The sequence below is a fragment of the Drosophila montana genome, unplaced genomic scaffold (genome assembly GCF_035044405.1).
Source record: "Drosophila montana isolate Dmon_TW-CO22-7 unplaced genomic scaffold, ASM3504440v1 contig_2081_1, whole genome shotgun sequence".
Taxonomy (NCBI): Eukaryota; Metazoa; Arthropoda; class Insecta; order Diptera; family Drosophilidae; genus Drosophila; species Drosophila montana.
In genome coordinates, this window is record NW_026996991.1 from 1,351,008 (window position 1) to 1,365,551 (window position 14,544).

General features: G+C 42.0%; 1 protein-coding gene across 1 annotated transcript; it reads right to left on the reverse strand.

Annotated features, from left to right (window-relative positions):
• Nucleotides 1-11,110: 11,110 nt before the first annotated feature.
• Nucleotides 11,111-12,148, reverse strand: LOC135426645 (glutamic acid-rich protein). The gene is made up of 3 exons (XM_064679871.1): nucleotides 11,944-12,148; nucleotides 11,577-11,889; nucleotides 11,111-11,524 (listed from the first exon to the last, which is right to left on the reverse strand). Exons 1-3 carry the CDS (start codon nucleotides 12,078-12,080, stop codon nucleotides 11,204-11,206), a joined length of 771 nt encoding a protein of 256 aa, XP_064535941.1. The 5' UTR covers nucleotides 12,081-12,148; the 3' UTR covers nucleotides 11,111-11,203.
• Between the last annotated feature and the right edge of the window lie 2,396 nt (nucleotides 12,149-14,544).

Below are 14,544 nucleotides of genomic sequence, written 5' to 3' on the forward strand. Positions count from 1 at the left end.
ATTTTTATGCTCTCTGGCACTTGTTTATCTACGTGCTCACTTGTAGTTCGTATTCTATGTGTATGTGTCTTTAAGAACCTGTGCATTTGTTTCTGTATTCGGTTTGGGAAGGGGCGTCGAGTTATTTGGGGTATATTGTGGGTTGCTTATTGTCTAAATAAAGGCAAATATGCAAAATACTCCTTAAAAAGAGAGAAAAGTCTGGTCATTTGTTAGTAAGACGCCAAAAACTTCTTTATGCGTTTTCCTATTTTTCCCATATTTTCCTATATGATTTTCTGAAAATTCAAATTAGTTTCCGTACATTTTCAAATATTATTGTTAATTTGCTAAGGCTGTGCCGTGAACCATGAAACTTTACCAGCTCTTGGCGAATATCCAGCTAATCTCAACTGACATTAAAAAGGACTAACCGAAATGAGAGCAACATCCTCCCCAACCCCCACCCGAACTGCTCTGCGGCGCCTCTCGGTTTGCCACAGACAAGTAAACCACATCATAAGTCTGCTTTTATTTCAGTACATTTTAATAATTTTCATAATCCTAATAACAGTTATGGGCCAGTGACGCCATCTTGAAAATCAAAGTTAACGGTTAAAGTGGCCACAGCCGCAGCAGCGACGCGGGCGCCGACGCCGACGTTGCCGTCTGCCCCACCGAAAGTCAACCGAAAAGCAGCGCAAATTCGCAGTATTTCATTCGCGGCGAGTAATTACGCATTCAAGTAGAAAAAGTTTATCTCTTGTCGAAAAATTGAAAAATTTTCATTTCATAAAATGAGATTAAAAACGCGACTCGCACAGGCCGTGCAACACAGCGCCACAGAGGAGGGCGTGAGGAGGAGGGGGGCCAGCCGCAAAAGCAGTGCAAACCGCAAAAGCTCTCAATAGACAGCCAAGCGAAGGGCTTAAATCTAAAAAGTTTACTACCAAAATATTTTTAAGAAAATTACGAGAACGTCAAAGAAAACGCTGCAGGGGCTGCTCGAGCGGGGGTGGGGGGGTTGGTAGGCTAAAAGAACTGTACAAGCGCTGCAAAGCAAAATAATAATGGCCGCCAAGGCGGTGGACGACGCTGCTGTCCCCCAAGGAGCAGGCAAAGGGTTCGAGACGTGGAAGCTGCGACAGCTTAGGCTCGGTGGCAATTGCTGATGCGAAGCAAAGCCCAGCGACGACAGTCTGGCAACGCCACGCTATCTCAGTGTGCGTGTGTGTGTGTGTGTGTGTATGTGTGGGATGGGGTGTACATTGTGCCATACGCACTTTTCAACCCTTTTTCGCGCTGGCGGGGAAAAATTGCGTAAAGTGCGAAATACGCAGCGTGTGTCGGCGTTGTGCTTATGTACACACACACTCACACATACACACAAAGATACATAAAGCACATTATATACTGAAAACTGTTTCATTTTACGATATACACACGCCGCAAGCTAAGCGCCGAGTCAACTTTGGGTAGTTGTACGCGTTGTGCCAGCAATGCGAAAGGGTTGTCTCTACATTCTCCACTCTCCCGTGTCTCAAGCGAAAATGTTTCATTTTCATTTTGGCAGTTATTGGATTTCAAAATGAAATCCATTTGATGGCAAACGAAGCTTTGATATATGGGCTACACGTGGTTAAGGCGTGCGGTAGTTAAATAAATTAACAGCCTCAGGGAACACAATAGATGTCCACAGCGAACTGTTGGGGGTGTTGGAGGTAATAAAAGTGGAGACTGAGGCATGACCAAGTGCGGAAATTGTCACCAGGGAGCTGTGTTTACAGCGTAGAATGAGTTACATTACATGAATTAAATAATTCTATGCAATGAATTCCAATTGAAGAGAAAGTTTTCAAATAGAACGGAAAGGGTTAATAAAGAAAGTGGAAGGTGGAATGCATAACAAAAATGAGTATATCTGGAAACGAATTTCTTATTCATATTTCTTACTTTTAACTTATGTATATTATTAGTATTTCCCAATAGTTCTAAAATATATTAGCAGCTATTTGCCAGCTATTTGTGACCTTAGCTTGTGGTAGATGATATTCCTATGCAACTTATCAAACAATTCCGACGGCAAAACCAAAAAGAGGATTCCATTTGCCATCTGCATTACATTCACATGTAACCAGAACACACAACAACAAACCCAAAACAACATCCCAATAAAATATAGATGTAGTTAAACAAAAAATCTCAGGCAGCTGCGTTCACAAAATGCAACAAAAAATCAACCAGCGGGAGAGGGTATAGAAATAAAATGTACAAAAAGAAAATTTGCATATATGAAACCAATTGCTGATGCTGGCAGAACAAAAAAAAAAAAAAAAGGATGCTGCACACTCCACATGACAGGCAACTGGAAATCGAATAAATGGGAAATCATTTAGGCAACAAAGGCAAAAGGTGGCAAATGTTACGCAGGACTATGAAAAACGCACAAAATGAAACGCTTTCATATGCAAATGCGAGTGCCACGTCGGAAATTTACAATTGAAATCTAATGAAAAGCTGATTTTGATTTGGCACGTAGCGCACAGGTAGCCTACAAATGCACGCTTCACTGTGCTTCAGCGTACTCCACCGCAGCAGAAGTGGGGCTCTCAGGTCGAGTACTCGCCCACTCCGCTGGCTTCTGGTAATCCCTTGCAAATGAAACGCTGCGTGTGCCAGTCAAAAAAATATTTAGTGCGTTTTCTTGACTGTTTTCCTTTTCACTTTTTTTTTATGTGCGCATAAATTTTCTCTACAAACACACACAAAATGGCGGCTCACTCGCAACTCGAACTCGAACTAATCCAATTTATTACAGCTCCATAACTTTTTCCTATTTGCTTAGACGCTGGCCTGCTCTCTGCCCCCCACTCGACAGACGCTAAATGCGTCTTATTAGAAAAGCAGTGTGTGTGTGTGCTGTTGAATGTGTGTTGTGTGTGTGGGTGTGTGGCATGTTTACCCTGCTGTGTGTGTAGCTTATAGCGAACTTTGACTCGCCCCACCCCCAAGGCCAGGACAGCCGTGCCGCTTCGCGCTTCAATTTCAAGCTTCTATCTCTGGCTTTTATGATAAATTGCATTTAGCAACCACCGACGCCCAATGCCACCACCACCAACACCGCCACCACCCCAACTGCCTCTGCCACCCTCTCTCTAAGTTGATTTTACACTGCTCGCGGCGGGTGTGGGGTGTGGGCTGTGGGCTGTAGTGGGGGGTGCGTGTGTGTACGCACATGCGTTGCCTCTATCGCTGTGTTCGCCAGAAAGGATTCAACTAGCCTGAGAGTCCTAGACTCCATGCTTCACCCCCTGACAAATGCAGCCAAAATGGCTGTTATCCTTATACGCGATAGTTGCATGGGAAATCTCAAGTTGCCTGTACCAGAAAATATGTATTTTCTCTAAACTCTGAGTTCACAATAAGGTCAATTTTTTTATCCAAGCTAGCGTCTTGAAATATTTGAATGTCTTAGCCGAAGGTCGTGTTAAAGCCAGCAGGTTGGATTTGGATAAAGTATTAAATTTATACCCAACGTAATTGTTATCATAAGATATCATAAATTTATTTGTGCTTAAAATAGTATATTCTTTTTATTCTAATTTTATTTTTGTATTTTCTCCTAATTAATGAAAAATGATCCAGAGTTTCTTTTTAACTTTTCATATTGCTTTTAATATTAATTGCAATCAAACAAATTTGCCAAGTATTTTATTAAAGTCAGACATCGCTTTGTCAAATTAGCGGCCTATTGACTGGCAACATTTTGAGAACATTTTTATGCAAATAAATTAGAGGGTGGGATAACGAGGTTTATTTTAGCCTGCACTCCATTACTAATTTTAGCATTAGTTTAAGCTTCAATTGGGGAAAAGAAATGTATATTTAATATCTATAAAACATTTGATTCTTAGCTTTTAAGTTCCCTACCTAGAGTTTCGCCTGTGGCGAATGCAAAAGTAAATGCAGCTAAAGTCTATATGCACAGACCACTTTAAGTGGCTTTCAAGTAAACCCCGAGCACCTACCCCACACCTCTTTCTATCAGCCTGTTCGACCAACAAGTGACAACAAATTGCATAAAAATTTGATTACATTTTATCCGCAACAGCAGAAGCAGCGGCGGCAGCAGCCACTGCGGCAATAATAATCTCGCAGGTCCAAGAGGCGTTTATAGATTTTGCAGCATTATAAAAGTAAAATATTTGTTTGGATACGAAGGCAAACGCTTTTAAGAGGAGAGACGACGACAAGCCGTTATGGATGTCTATATGAGCACCCGGTATCTGTATCTATAGAGCTTTGCAGCAGCAGCAGCAGCAGCAGTTGATTTTCAAGCTGATTTCCCGCTGACAAATATCGCGTGTTTGTCCTGATCCTGCGAAGCGTAAAGTGCAGTACGCTACGTCTGTGAAAACAATGAAAAATTCATGCAAATGAAAAATAAATGCACACAAGCCAAAGGATAATGCCAGTCAGGCAGGCAACCAACCAACCAGGCAGCCAGTCAGCCAGGAGCTGCAAGGAGCTGCAGAGCGCCAAAAAATAGAAACACATTTCATGCAATTTGGTGCTGGCGCTGGCGTTGGGTCCTTGCTGGGTGCGCCGTGCAAGTCCTTTGTCTGTGTGCCACGAAATTTCAATAAATTATGCAAAATTGTTCGTGGTTTTCGCGCTTTTCCTTTTTCAGTCTTTTGGCCACATTTTCCATGCTGTTTTATTCAAATTTGCGTGCATTTTTTATTTGCTAAATAAACAAAATTTTGAGCGCAGCGCATGAAATTTATTTCACCAAAGGACAATGCATATATCAACCCTTGCTTATCGAGGGCTTACAGCATCCAACTACATGTAGGGCTCGAAACGAACCCTCCTGCGTCAGATCGAGGGATCACATGTCTTTGTCTATCGATCGCGTCTGCTCAGGTAAACGATATATGCAAATTAGTTTGATTAAATATTTAAATGAGGCTGCAGAAGCGGCACCCCGGGCTCACCAGGGTCACCTTTGAATCTTCGGAGGGTGCAGCAACGCCGACAGCTGCGTTTTCAGTTGGCGCATTTGTAGAACTCGCTCCGGGCAAAGTTCAGTTAACCTATTGAACTCGCAGCGAGCAGACGCAAATTGCTTTATCGACTTGGCTAAAAGAAAGCAGGCGGAGAAGGCAGACTAAGTAGAGACTGGAGAGAGAAGACGACATAGAGCTTAGAGAGGAGACTTAGGCAATTCTAGAGATCGGAAGACTTTCCGCTAGAGGGAAATGATTAATTAGGGCTTAGAGAGGGTAAGCTGGGTTAAATCTACAGAGAGAACCCTAAGTAGAGTCCACAAAGAGAAGTCAAAATAATGTCTAGAAATAGTCAGAAGAGGTAGAATCTAGAAACTTAAAAGATTCTACAGATCGGAGGACTAAGAGTCAATAGAGATAAAGACAGATGGAGGGAAGACTGAGAAAAGTATAGAGTGAGAAACTTAAAGAAAGATTTGAGGAATGAAAATTCAAGTAGAAGAGTCTAAAAAATGAATGTTAAGCCCGAAAAAAGACTTAGTAGCGTCCATAGAGAAAAAAAGGGGAGCGTCGAATAAATCTAAAGAAAGAAGACTAAGTACATTAAACAATGCTAAATATACTCTGAAACATACTCCTCAGAAGCCATTTTTCATACCATAACGGAAATTGAGGAATATAAAAACTACAAGCTAGGTTTCATTTCTCTGGCGTAAAAAGAAAACACGAAAGTAGCCCTTCACTTTAGCCTGACGAAATAATTTTGTTCGGCTTCCGTGGCATTCATTTTAACAAGCTACGCCAATTTGGCTGCATGTGAAGCCTTTCTAAAGGCTCTCTACAATTAGGCCTTAGCCATTTGAGCGTTGCGTACACAGCCATCGAAGAGCTGGCCAGGCTGAAGCTAACATCAACATTCGTGTTGGCCACATGTACAATTTTCAATTTTTCACTGTTAGATAGATAACTGTGATTGGGGTGGACCGCAGCGTCATAACTAGATAGAAATTACCAGCAGGCCATGGCACGAGCTGCTGCTGCTGCTGCTCGTGCTTCTCCCAACTTGCAGCACAAAGTGCCATATGCTAGGTGAGGCGATCTGAGGATCGAGCCAACTGACGATGATCTCTTTTGCAGCAGCCAGCCGCAATACAAATGATTATGTTTATACTATTAAAGTAATTTACTAAAAATGACGCCCAGCCAAAACGAGATGATCCTCAAGAGCAACTGCTGCTGCTGAGGCTGCTGCTGCGGCTGCTGCTGAACGATCTTTGAGCTGGCATCGCGATCGGCTGACGATCATCATTGCGATCTCGTCAAAGTCAACCGCTTTAGCTGCGGGTTAAGCAGCCTGCTGTCTACTTAAGCGTAATCGGAGTATGGCACAGCGATCGATCGCCAAGGCTTTATCACAACATTTTTGCCATAAAGATGGATTAGTGTGGTCAAGTGCACAGCCAGCGCAGCGGATCGATCAAGAGTCGAACCAGCTTGCTTGGTAGCCAAGGTGCGAGATCTGCAAATAATGTGGCAAGCCTGGGCTTGCCCCCAGCTCCACAGCTGGGGCCATGTGTGCCGCTTCGCTGATCTCTGGATAGATCGTTAATCGAAATCGCACTTTGGCTTCTCTGCGGCCCTGCAGTTCGTACAGCTCTATTAACCCCCGTCGCTGATGATTTGGTGATAACGATCGTAATCGTAGCGGTACTCTAGGTGCAACACATGTTGCACTTAGCCTCTGCCTCTGCCTCTGCCTCTGCCTCTGCCTCTGCCCACTCGCCTGCTCGCCACTTACGTTATGTTCTAGTATATTATTTTCTCTAATTTAGAAAATAGTTTTCTCTACTCGAAATGAGTATGATTCTAAGTCTAAGGCGCATTTATCGTACGTTCGCCTCGTTAGACACAAAATTGTAGACGCTGCGCTAACATGTGTTTTTTTGGCCCCTATATGGTTATGTTGGGTTTTCGTATTAGCACTTAAAGGTTGCTTGCTGCCATTTCCGCATAGCTGAGGAGGGCTTTGAACTGGTGTGAGTTTAGTTAAGAGTTTTTTTAACCTTCACATTATATTTTACAAATAATATAAATTTAATCAAGCATCTGGCAATGCGTAAGCTAGCAGAGACTGAAGCTGAATGCATTTTGTTTTTGATTATGAAACAGAAAAGGTTTGTAAAGCTAGAAAGCCGACAAGTTGGCAGCCACCGCGAATATCTTGAGCATTCCTTTCCAAAATGAATGTCTGTTGGCTGTTTAATGCACCTATGCAGCACAGCCATAGACAAAACAGACAAATATATAAAAATATTTATTAAATCCATACTCATAAATATGCATGGGCCCTCGAGTCAACGGGTAGGTGGGGCCCACTTCTAATTACGCCCAGTTGGGGGTTCGCCATGAGCACCAACAAATGAAATCAAATAAAACTGAATGCAAAGACTTACAAGTCAACCGAATTGTGTTCGGCTCGTATACCGAAAATTAAGTGGCATAAATATGCATGAGCAAACCCTTAAAATAAAAATACGAAAAAAAATTGGAGAAAGGAATTTCTGTAGCTAACCCCCTCGCAGAGAAAGTTGTTTGCTTAGTTGCCGTGTGTTAGCAAAAATAAAAAATAAATACGAAAGCTATTTAATCGCACGAATGAAACGAATGAAACTTCTCGCATAACCGGAAAAGGTTTACAATTAAAAGGAATGCATATATAAATGTTGTCTGCCCTGCGTATCACTTACCTTTAGATGGCATTTTCGTGTTTTTTTTGGCTTTGCGGTTCATTGATTAAAATCAAACTGTTTATTAGCGCCACCCCCGGAAAGAGTTACCGAAAAAACAGCCCCTACAAGAACTGCCAGCACGACCCAGCCGAATGTCTGCGTGTGTTTGTTTAATTGAGTTTTTCTATTTCTTTCGTTTTTATTATTTATATATTTTTTTCTTTTTGGTAATATTTGCATTGTTGGTTTGTCATTCTCATTAGAGCATAAATGTGTGCATGTCTGAAGGGCGGGCTGATATCAATCGTCATATATCGTATACACTCGCTCATCCATCAATTCATTTTTGTGTACCTCCATCTATCGAACCATTTATCGTTGCGGCAGCGTTGTTTTGTTTGCCAGCCGCAAAATGATTTTAATTTTAGATTAGTTCTCAAAATAATATTCAAATGGAAATAAAAACCAGGAATATCGGCTCGCACACCTCCCTTTCACCCACACATTTGGCATTTGCCATCACACATATCATCGTCAAAGTCTGCCGTATTGACGGGCATGTCAACATAAGGCTCATAAGGCCTGCATGCGGTTTATTATTTGGCTCTTGCATGGCTCTGGTTACTTAATTTAAAGGACACCCAACGATTATTGGTTTGAAATTGCTTAGAACACGCGAATTTTTTTCGCTCGGCATTTCTCGGCAGGCATTTTTTATAAGGTCCCATTTGATTTCTATACGCTCCAGTAAATAGGTAGGCGTTGATCCGGAGAAACGTTTTGCATTTTGTTTGTCGATTAAATCGGTTGGTTTATCGACATATCAGATTGATATTTGCATGTAGTATGGAAAAGAAAGCAGGGAATTTAGGCAAAAAGTTTAAGTTTAGTTTAGTCAGAATCGCTTCAGCTCTGGTCAAGTTATGCGAGCTATAAACTTAACAGGAGCATTTACAAGGAGCTTTACAAGTCACTTTGCTAGAAACTATTTTCATCCCAACAGCTGATCAATTTTGTTGCCTTCCCTTTCTAAAAAAAAACATCTCAAATCAGTTGACCTTTCAACGGCAACAAGCCGCACTGCCTGAAGCCAACTTCATTGTCCGTCAAGTTGCCAGCTAGCTGTAAGTAGCGGTGTTCATATGTCCGCTCTTAACAAGCCTTTCAATATAATTCAATGTCGTTCAGAAACCAAATCCATTAATCTCTCAACTCGCTGGCCGTGCCCCCACAGCCCAAAAGGAAGTCCAAACAGAGTTTCTCAACCACTGCGCGGGTTGGTCACATGCAATTTGTGCTACTTGTTGCTGCGGCTGCGGCTGCTGTTGCTGTTGCTGGCTTGGTGGCAACCTTTCACAAAGGAGCCACAAAGCAACACCTTTGCTGACCAACAACAACAACAAATACAACAACAACGACGGCAACAACAACGAAAACAATTCGGTATCTTTTTACCTTTTATGATGCGATTTGCATAGCGTTTAGGTTGCCGCATCGCAGCGCTTCACGTCGCATATTAATATTTTAGTCGCCATCCTTTTATGCCTTGTTCGGTTTCACATCTCTTGAGCTGGGAGCCCGGTTCGGAGTCTCAGTCGCTGGTAGCCCCCGGTAGCCGCACGCCAGTCAAATTCAAGTTCGGTTTCTCACGTGACACGAAAATCTTTTTTGTGTTTTGCAACAAGTTTTTTTTAACAAATTCTCAGCTGATAAATGATATCGCATACAGTTCTTGACTCGATATGCATAGAGTCGCACTCTCCGGTCATTAATAATTGTTGTACAAAGGAGGTCTGTTTTTATTGCGCCTTTGTGTAAACTACGATGAGACTGGGGTAAGCTGAGCTAGGCTAAGATTTTATACGATATGTGCGTATCGTGAATACTTTAAAACTTATATTTAGAATATATAAAAGAATTTAAAATTTAACATACAAGATCTCTATAATATGAACTTCAACATTAAAAAAAAAAACAAACAAATTATATTGATTTTTTTTTTTAATATTTCATTTTTATATTTTAGCTATTATTTTTTCAAATTTATGTTATATATATTTTGTAACTAAATCTTAACCTTATCAACTTTCCGCTTTGCGCTCCCAAGGCACTCTTATACCATGTTCCGATCCACACACGATAAGCCACAGGCCACACACTTGACACATCACACACAAATACACACACCAGCACACACTGGCAACTGCGATAAGCGATCTCCGCAGCCCCACAAGTTGCCACTTGAAAGTGATGATGGATTATTAGTACGTGTTGCCAGCCCAGGTTCGAGGATGTGCAAGGGACAAAGAGCGAGGCGGGGCAGGCAACTGATTTACCTAAAACACACGAGACTCATTAATCCTGTGCGGCAAACGGAGGCAGGACCTTTAGCTGTTTTGCCACGACTCATTTGTGCTAAAAACTTTTGCGGCTTGATAAATTGCCCCAGCAACAAACACACGCACACACACACAGACACAGAGTACCCACCTCTCTAACCGCCTCTATCTGCCACTTGCTGCGGGCAAAATAACAGCATACCATGCCCAGACAAACATGTGAGGTGATTGTGAAGCCAGCTTTCGGCTGGAGTTTGCGTTTTGGTTTTGCTATTTCATTTTTTGTATACCTTATGAAAATTTCATGAAACCCACAAAACTGAGTCGATATAGCTATATTTATTTATTTCATATAGTCGTGCATCCCGGATCGAATCACTATATCTAACAGTAGACATAAGAACAATTGAATGTTGAGACCTTTTAACAAACACTTTTTCATTTTTAGGGATATCTTAATCAAACCCAGGAATTACGAGCTTCTCCATGCTAACAGCTATTTGCCAAATCCGACAAAGATCAGGCTGCCAAACGATATGACTTTTACAGAAGTATACTACACATCGTCTACATTTCTGAAAGGGTATTCAATTCTCGTTACTTTGAAGACGGGTTATTTCGTGTTTTTTATTTATGTCTCAACTTTTGCGATAGGTAAGCACTTAACACGTTTCTGCCAGTGATTTAAATGCTTCCCAGTCCTTCTGCGCCTCCTTTCTACCACTTTTTCTCTCTATTTGTCAGTCATTCAATCAACCAAGAGTTGCAGAGAGAGTTGGAAGGAAGCTGCGAGTCTGGCAAAGGTTTTGTTCCGCATTTTGATATGCAAATACTTTGCGTCGAGTTTTTAATGCCTTGTGCTTTGCACTGTGACGTCCTGTTTGTCGCACTGTCACGTTATTTTGAAATTTATTTCGTTTGTTTTGAGCGATTGTCACGTTTTTGTGATTTTGATTATTCAATGCGAGCGGCTGGGAAACAATGATAAAGCTTTAAATAAGAAATGTTGTCGATATGCTGATCTTAAATCAATTTAGTTTAAACAGCACCAGAATTAAATAAGAACAAATTTAATATGTTCTCGAGTAAATAATATAATCCAACCAGACATGCTAACATGGTTCAACTAAAACAAATTGCAATTTATTTAGTCGGATTCAGATTCAGTACCAGTGCTGTACTCCTCCTGCTCATGCTGAGATTCCTGTTCTTCATCCTCGCTCTCATCGGTTTCGTAGGTATCCGAATCGGCCGAGTACATTGAACCATTGTGTGAGGATGGAGTCGAGGACTCAGCCGATGAGCCTGCAGAGCCCTCATCCTCTCCATCGTCTCCATCCTCCTCATTCTCCACTCCATCGCTGTCATGTTCGTAGCATAACTTCGCCTCATCGCTGTCCGTCTCGATTTGCTCCCCATACTCTTCCTGACTATTCATCGAGCTATTAGACTCATCCTCCTCAGCACTCTGATAGGCACTAGACTAAATAAATCATTTTAAGGGCGAGTGTCAGACTCACCAGAGCACACATTTGATCTCTGTTCTTCAGATCGTAGATTTCCTTGATTAGCGCATTGCGCTCCATCGCGTGATATTCGCGCTGTAGGTTGCACTCATTTTGAAGTTCCTGATTACGTTTGCGCAGCTGCAACACTTCAGCTAGCATCTTATGCTGCTTATTCATAATGGTGGTCATCAGATGCTCCAGATTCTGAATGGTCACCTCATGCTCCTCCAGCTTCTTCTTGAGCAGCCAGTTCTCAGAGCGGCAATCGGCTAGCTCAGAGACACAGACGGATATCTTGGTATCATCTGTGACAGGCTCCATGGAGCTGAGGGATCTCATTCAGCTATTAGACCTGGCCCAGTATCTCTTTTAGACTTACGCATCGCAGGGCCCTTCTTGCCCTAAGGGACCCGCTGCATTATTCTCATTCGCGTTGGACAGTGGAAATGCAATAGGTTCGCCGCCGCCATTTATCGAGGATGAAGAACTAATTATGTACTGGCAAATGCACGACATTCTTAAAGATTTTTATTCCAGAGCTTCTATCAAGATGAAAGCACAACAATTTATGCTTTAGCTTGTCGAAACTTGACGCAGCTCGTAATCAAACTAAGTTAGATGTTTCGATTGTTTTCACAATGCCAACAAGATGCAACCGTAACATACAACTCCCTGGAAAGCAGCTCCATATCGTTGTAACTGCATTTTTGCCGGCCATCCGAGCTCGAGTCTCATCCCGAACCCATGCCAGCTCCAATGTGCCCCATGAACACTTTACGACTTGACATTTTCACACTTTGTTGGCAACGTTCTGCTGTGGCAGAGGCGAGCCCTGCGGTGCTCTCGCCTGGCGCGACTTCGGGCCAAGTCAAGCGACCTCTCGGATTGTCCTTGTTGTTGGCGTCAATGCCAATGCAGAAGCCTCCTCCTGCATGTCCCGCTCTGTCTAGCTCTCAGTTTTTGGGATGTGCAAATGGGTGTGTGTTGGACTGGAGGTTTTTTGTGTGCGTCAGTGGATTGAAGTGCAAAATTGGTTTAAGTGTTTGCTAAATTGGCAGCAAAATGGCTTTTTCAATTTTATACTTAACGTTTATATTCAAAGTGACGCCCCCAAACGACCAGAATCCCAGACATGCAGCCCACAACTTGCACCATAAAAACTAACAATTTTTATACTCTTGCAAAAATATATAAAGTAAAAGAGTATATCAAAGTTGTGCAACGGAGGCAATGGGCAGAGGCAATTAACAGATCAAAACAAGTCTTCATATTATTAATATATTTTATTTGTATAGTGAGAGAAATAGAAATATAAGTAAATATTTTAAGTTACGACAGCTCGATTCGGCTATAGAGTATCTACCAGTCGGGCACTTTCGACTAGAGCACTTTTACTTGTTTATTTAACTTTTTTTGGCAACAAGTGGCGCCTGCAGCGCAATTGATATACATTCTCTGTATATGTTTTTATTTCTCAACTTTACAGTTTGTTGACTTTGGCTCAGTCAATATTTTAGCCCGTCTACGAAGGCTGTGCTCCGGCTACTTGTAATTACAAAACCATAAATAAATGCGATTCCAGCGTAGAACTTGACCGCTGGCCACGCCCATTGCGCATTTCACACGCTCATGTCGGACACTAAACGGGGCAACAAACAACGAAATGTGGCCTGAACTGGGCTCAGTTTCTCGACTTGGTTAGACCAGCTCACACATATCATTTATAGCCGCGATAATCATGGCTTACACCCATGCATCCGCTTTTAGACACACACATATTTTATGGCCCCCACTCTCGCATTGAGGTCTAAGCAAGGACTGGGGACTGAGTCTTGGCCATGGCCAAGGCGAAAACTTTAATCGTGATGCCTAAACAACGCCAAATTACACACCAGAGGGCGCTACGCAGTGCATGTTAACATAAATTTGTTGCGCCTCTTCTGTGCGGACTGCCCCCCAACAACACGAATGAAGAAGAAGAGAGTAACAGGAGGTCGCAGGGGCTGAGGGGGCGCTGTGGTGGCATGGGGCAACCTATAAACGTTCAACTTTAAACTAGAGGCAACACATGCAAGCGCACATTTAAAAAGGCATAAGTCATACATGGCTAATAAATTGATTTGCCAAAGTGGATTAGAGGTCATTGCTATGCCACAAACAGGGTGCTCCTCTAAGTGCTCTGCTCCTAAAAGCGAGGTAATTCCTAAGACTTAATTCAAATAGTGATGTTAAATGTGATATTGATATAAAGCTGGAATAAAGTTTATTAGAAATAATTTCTTAACAAGGGTGCTTTTCTTAGAGATTTACTATTTTATATATATAAAGATTCTAAGTATCTATCCCATATACTGGGTGTTTAGCTTACAGTTCTTAAGTCCATAAATGGATTGGTTGTTTTAGATAACTTGACTATATGCTTTACAGTTCGTAAAACGAGGTTACAAAGAACTTATATGTATTAAACGGGGTGCTTTGGCTGGATCTTCAATACATCTTAAACTTAACTAACTTAACTTCAACCCACTTTCTGTCCTACTTCTTAACATATACAAAAAGAATACCCTGTATTATGCGATTGCTTGCCACAACTCAAACTCAACTATTTTTGGTATGACTATGTGTGCATTTGAACGAAAAATTTTAGCACACGGAAACATGAGATACCCATAACCAAACCCCACCACAAACCCATGTAGAGGGAGCGGGAGGGAGTGAGAGGAGAGAGGGAGAGTGAGAGAGAGCGAATGAGTAGAAACGCTTAAAATGCCAGTTTGAAGTCTATTATTTGCTGGACACGAGCACATATTGATTGCATCGCCAATCGCAGAGGTAACAGCAGATGGGCCAGAAGGCAGCTGGGGAGGATCTGTTGGGGAGTAAAGCAAATTGCTTTAGCAAATACAACAAAATACTCGCAAAATGGGCAAAGCGGCACTTGGATGCGAGCTGGAACCGAGCAAATCACATGGTAATGGAT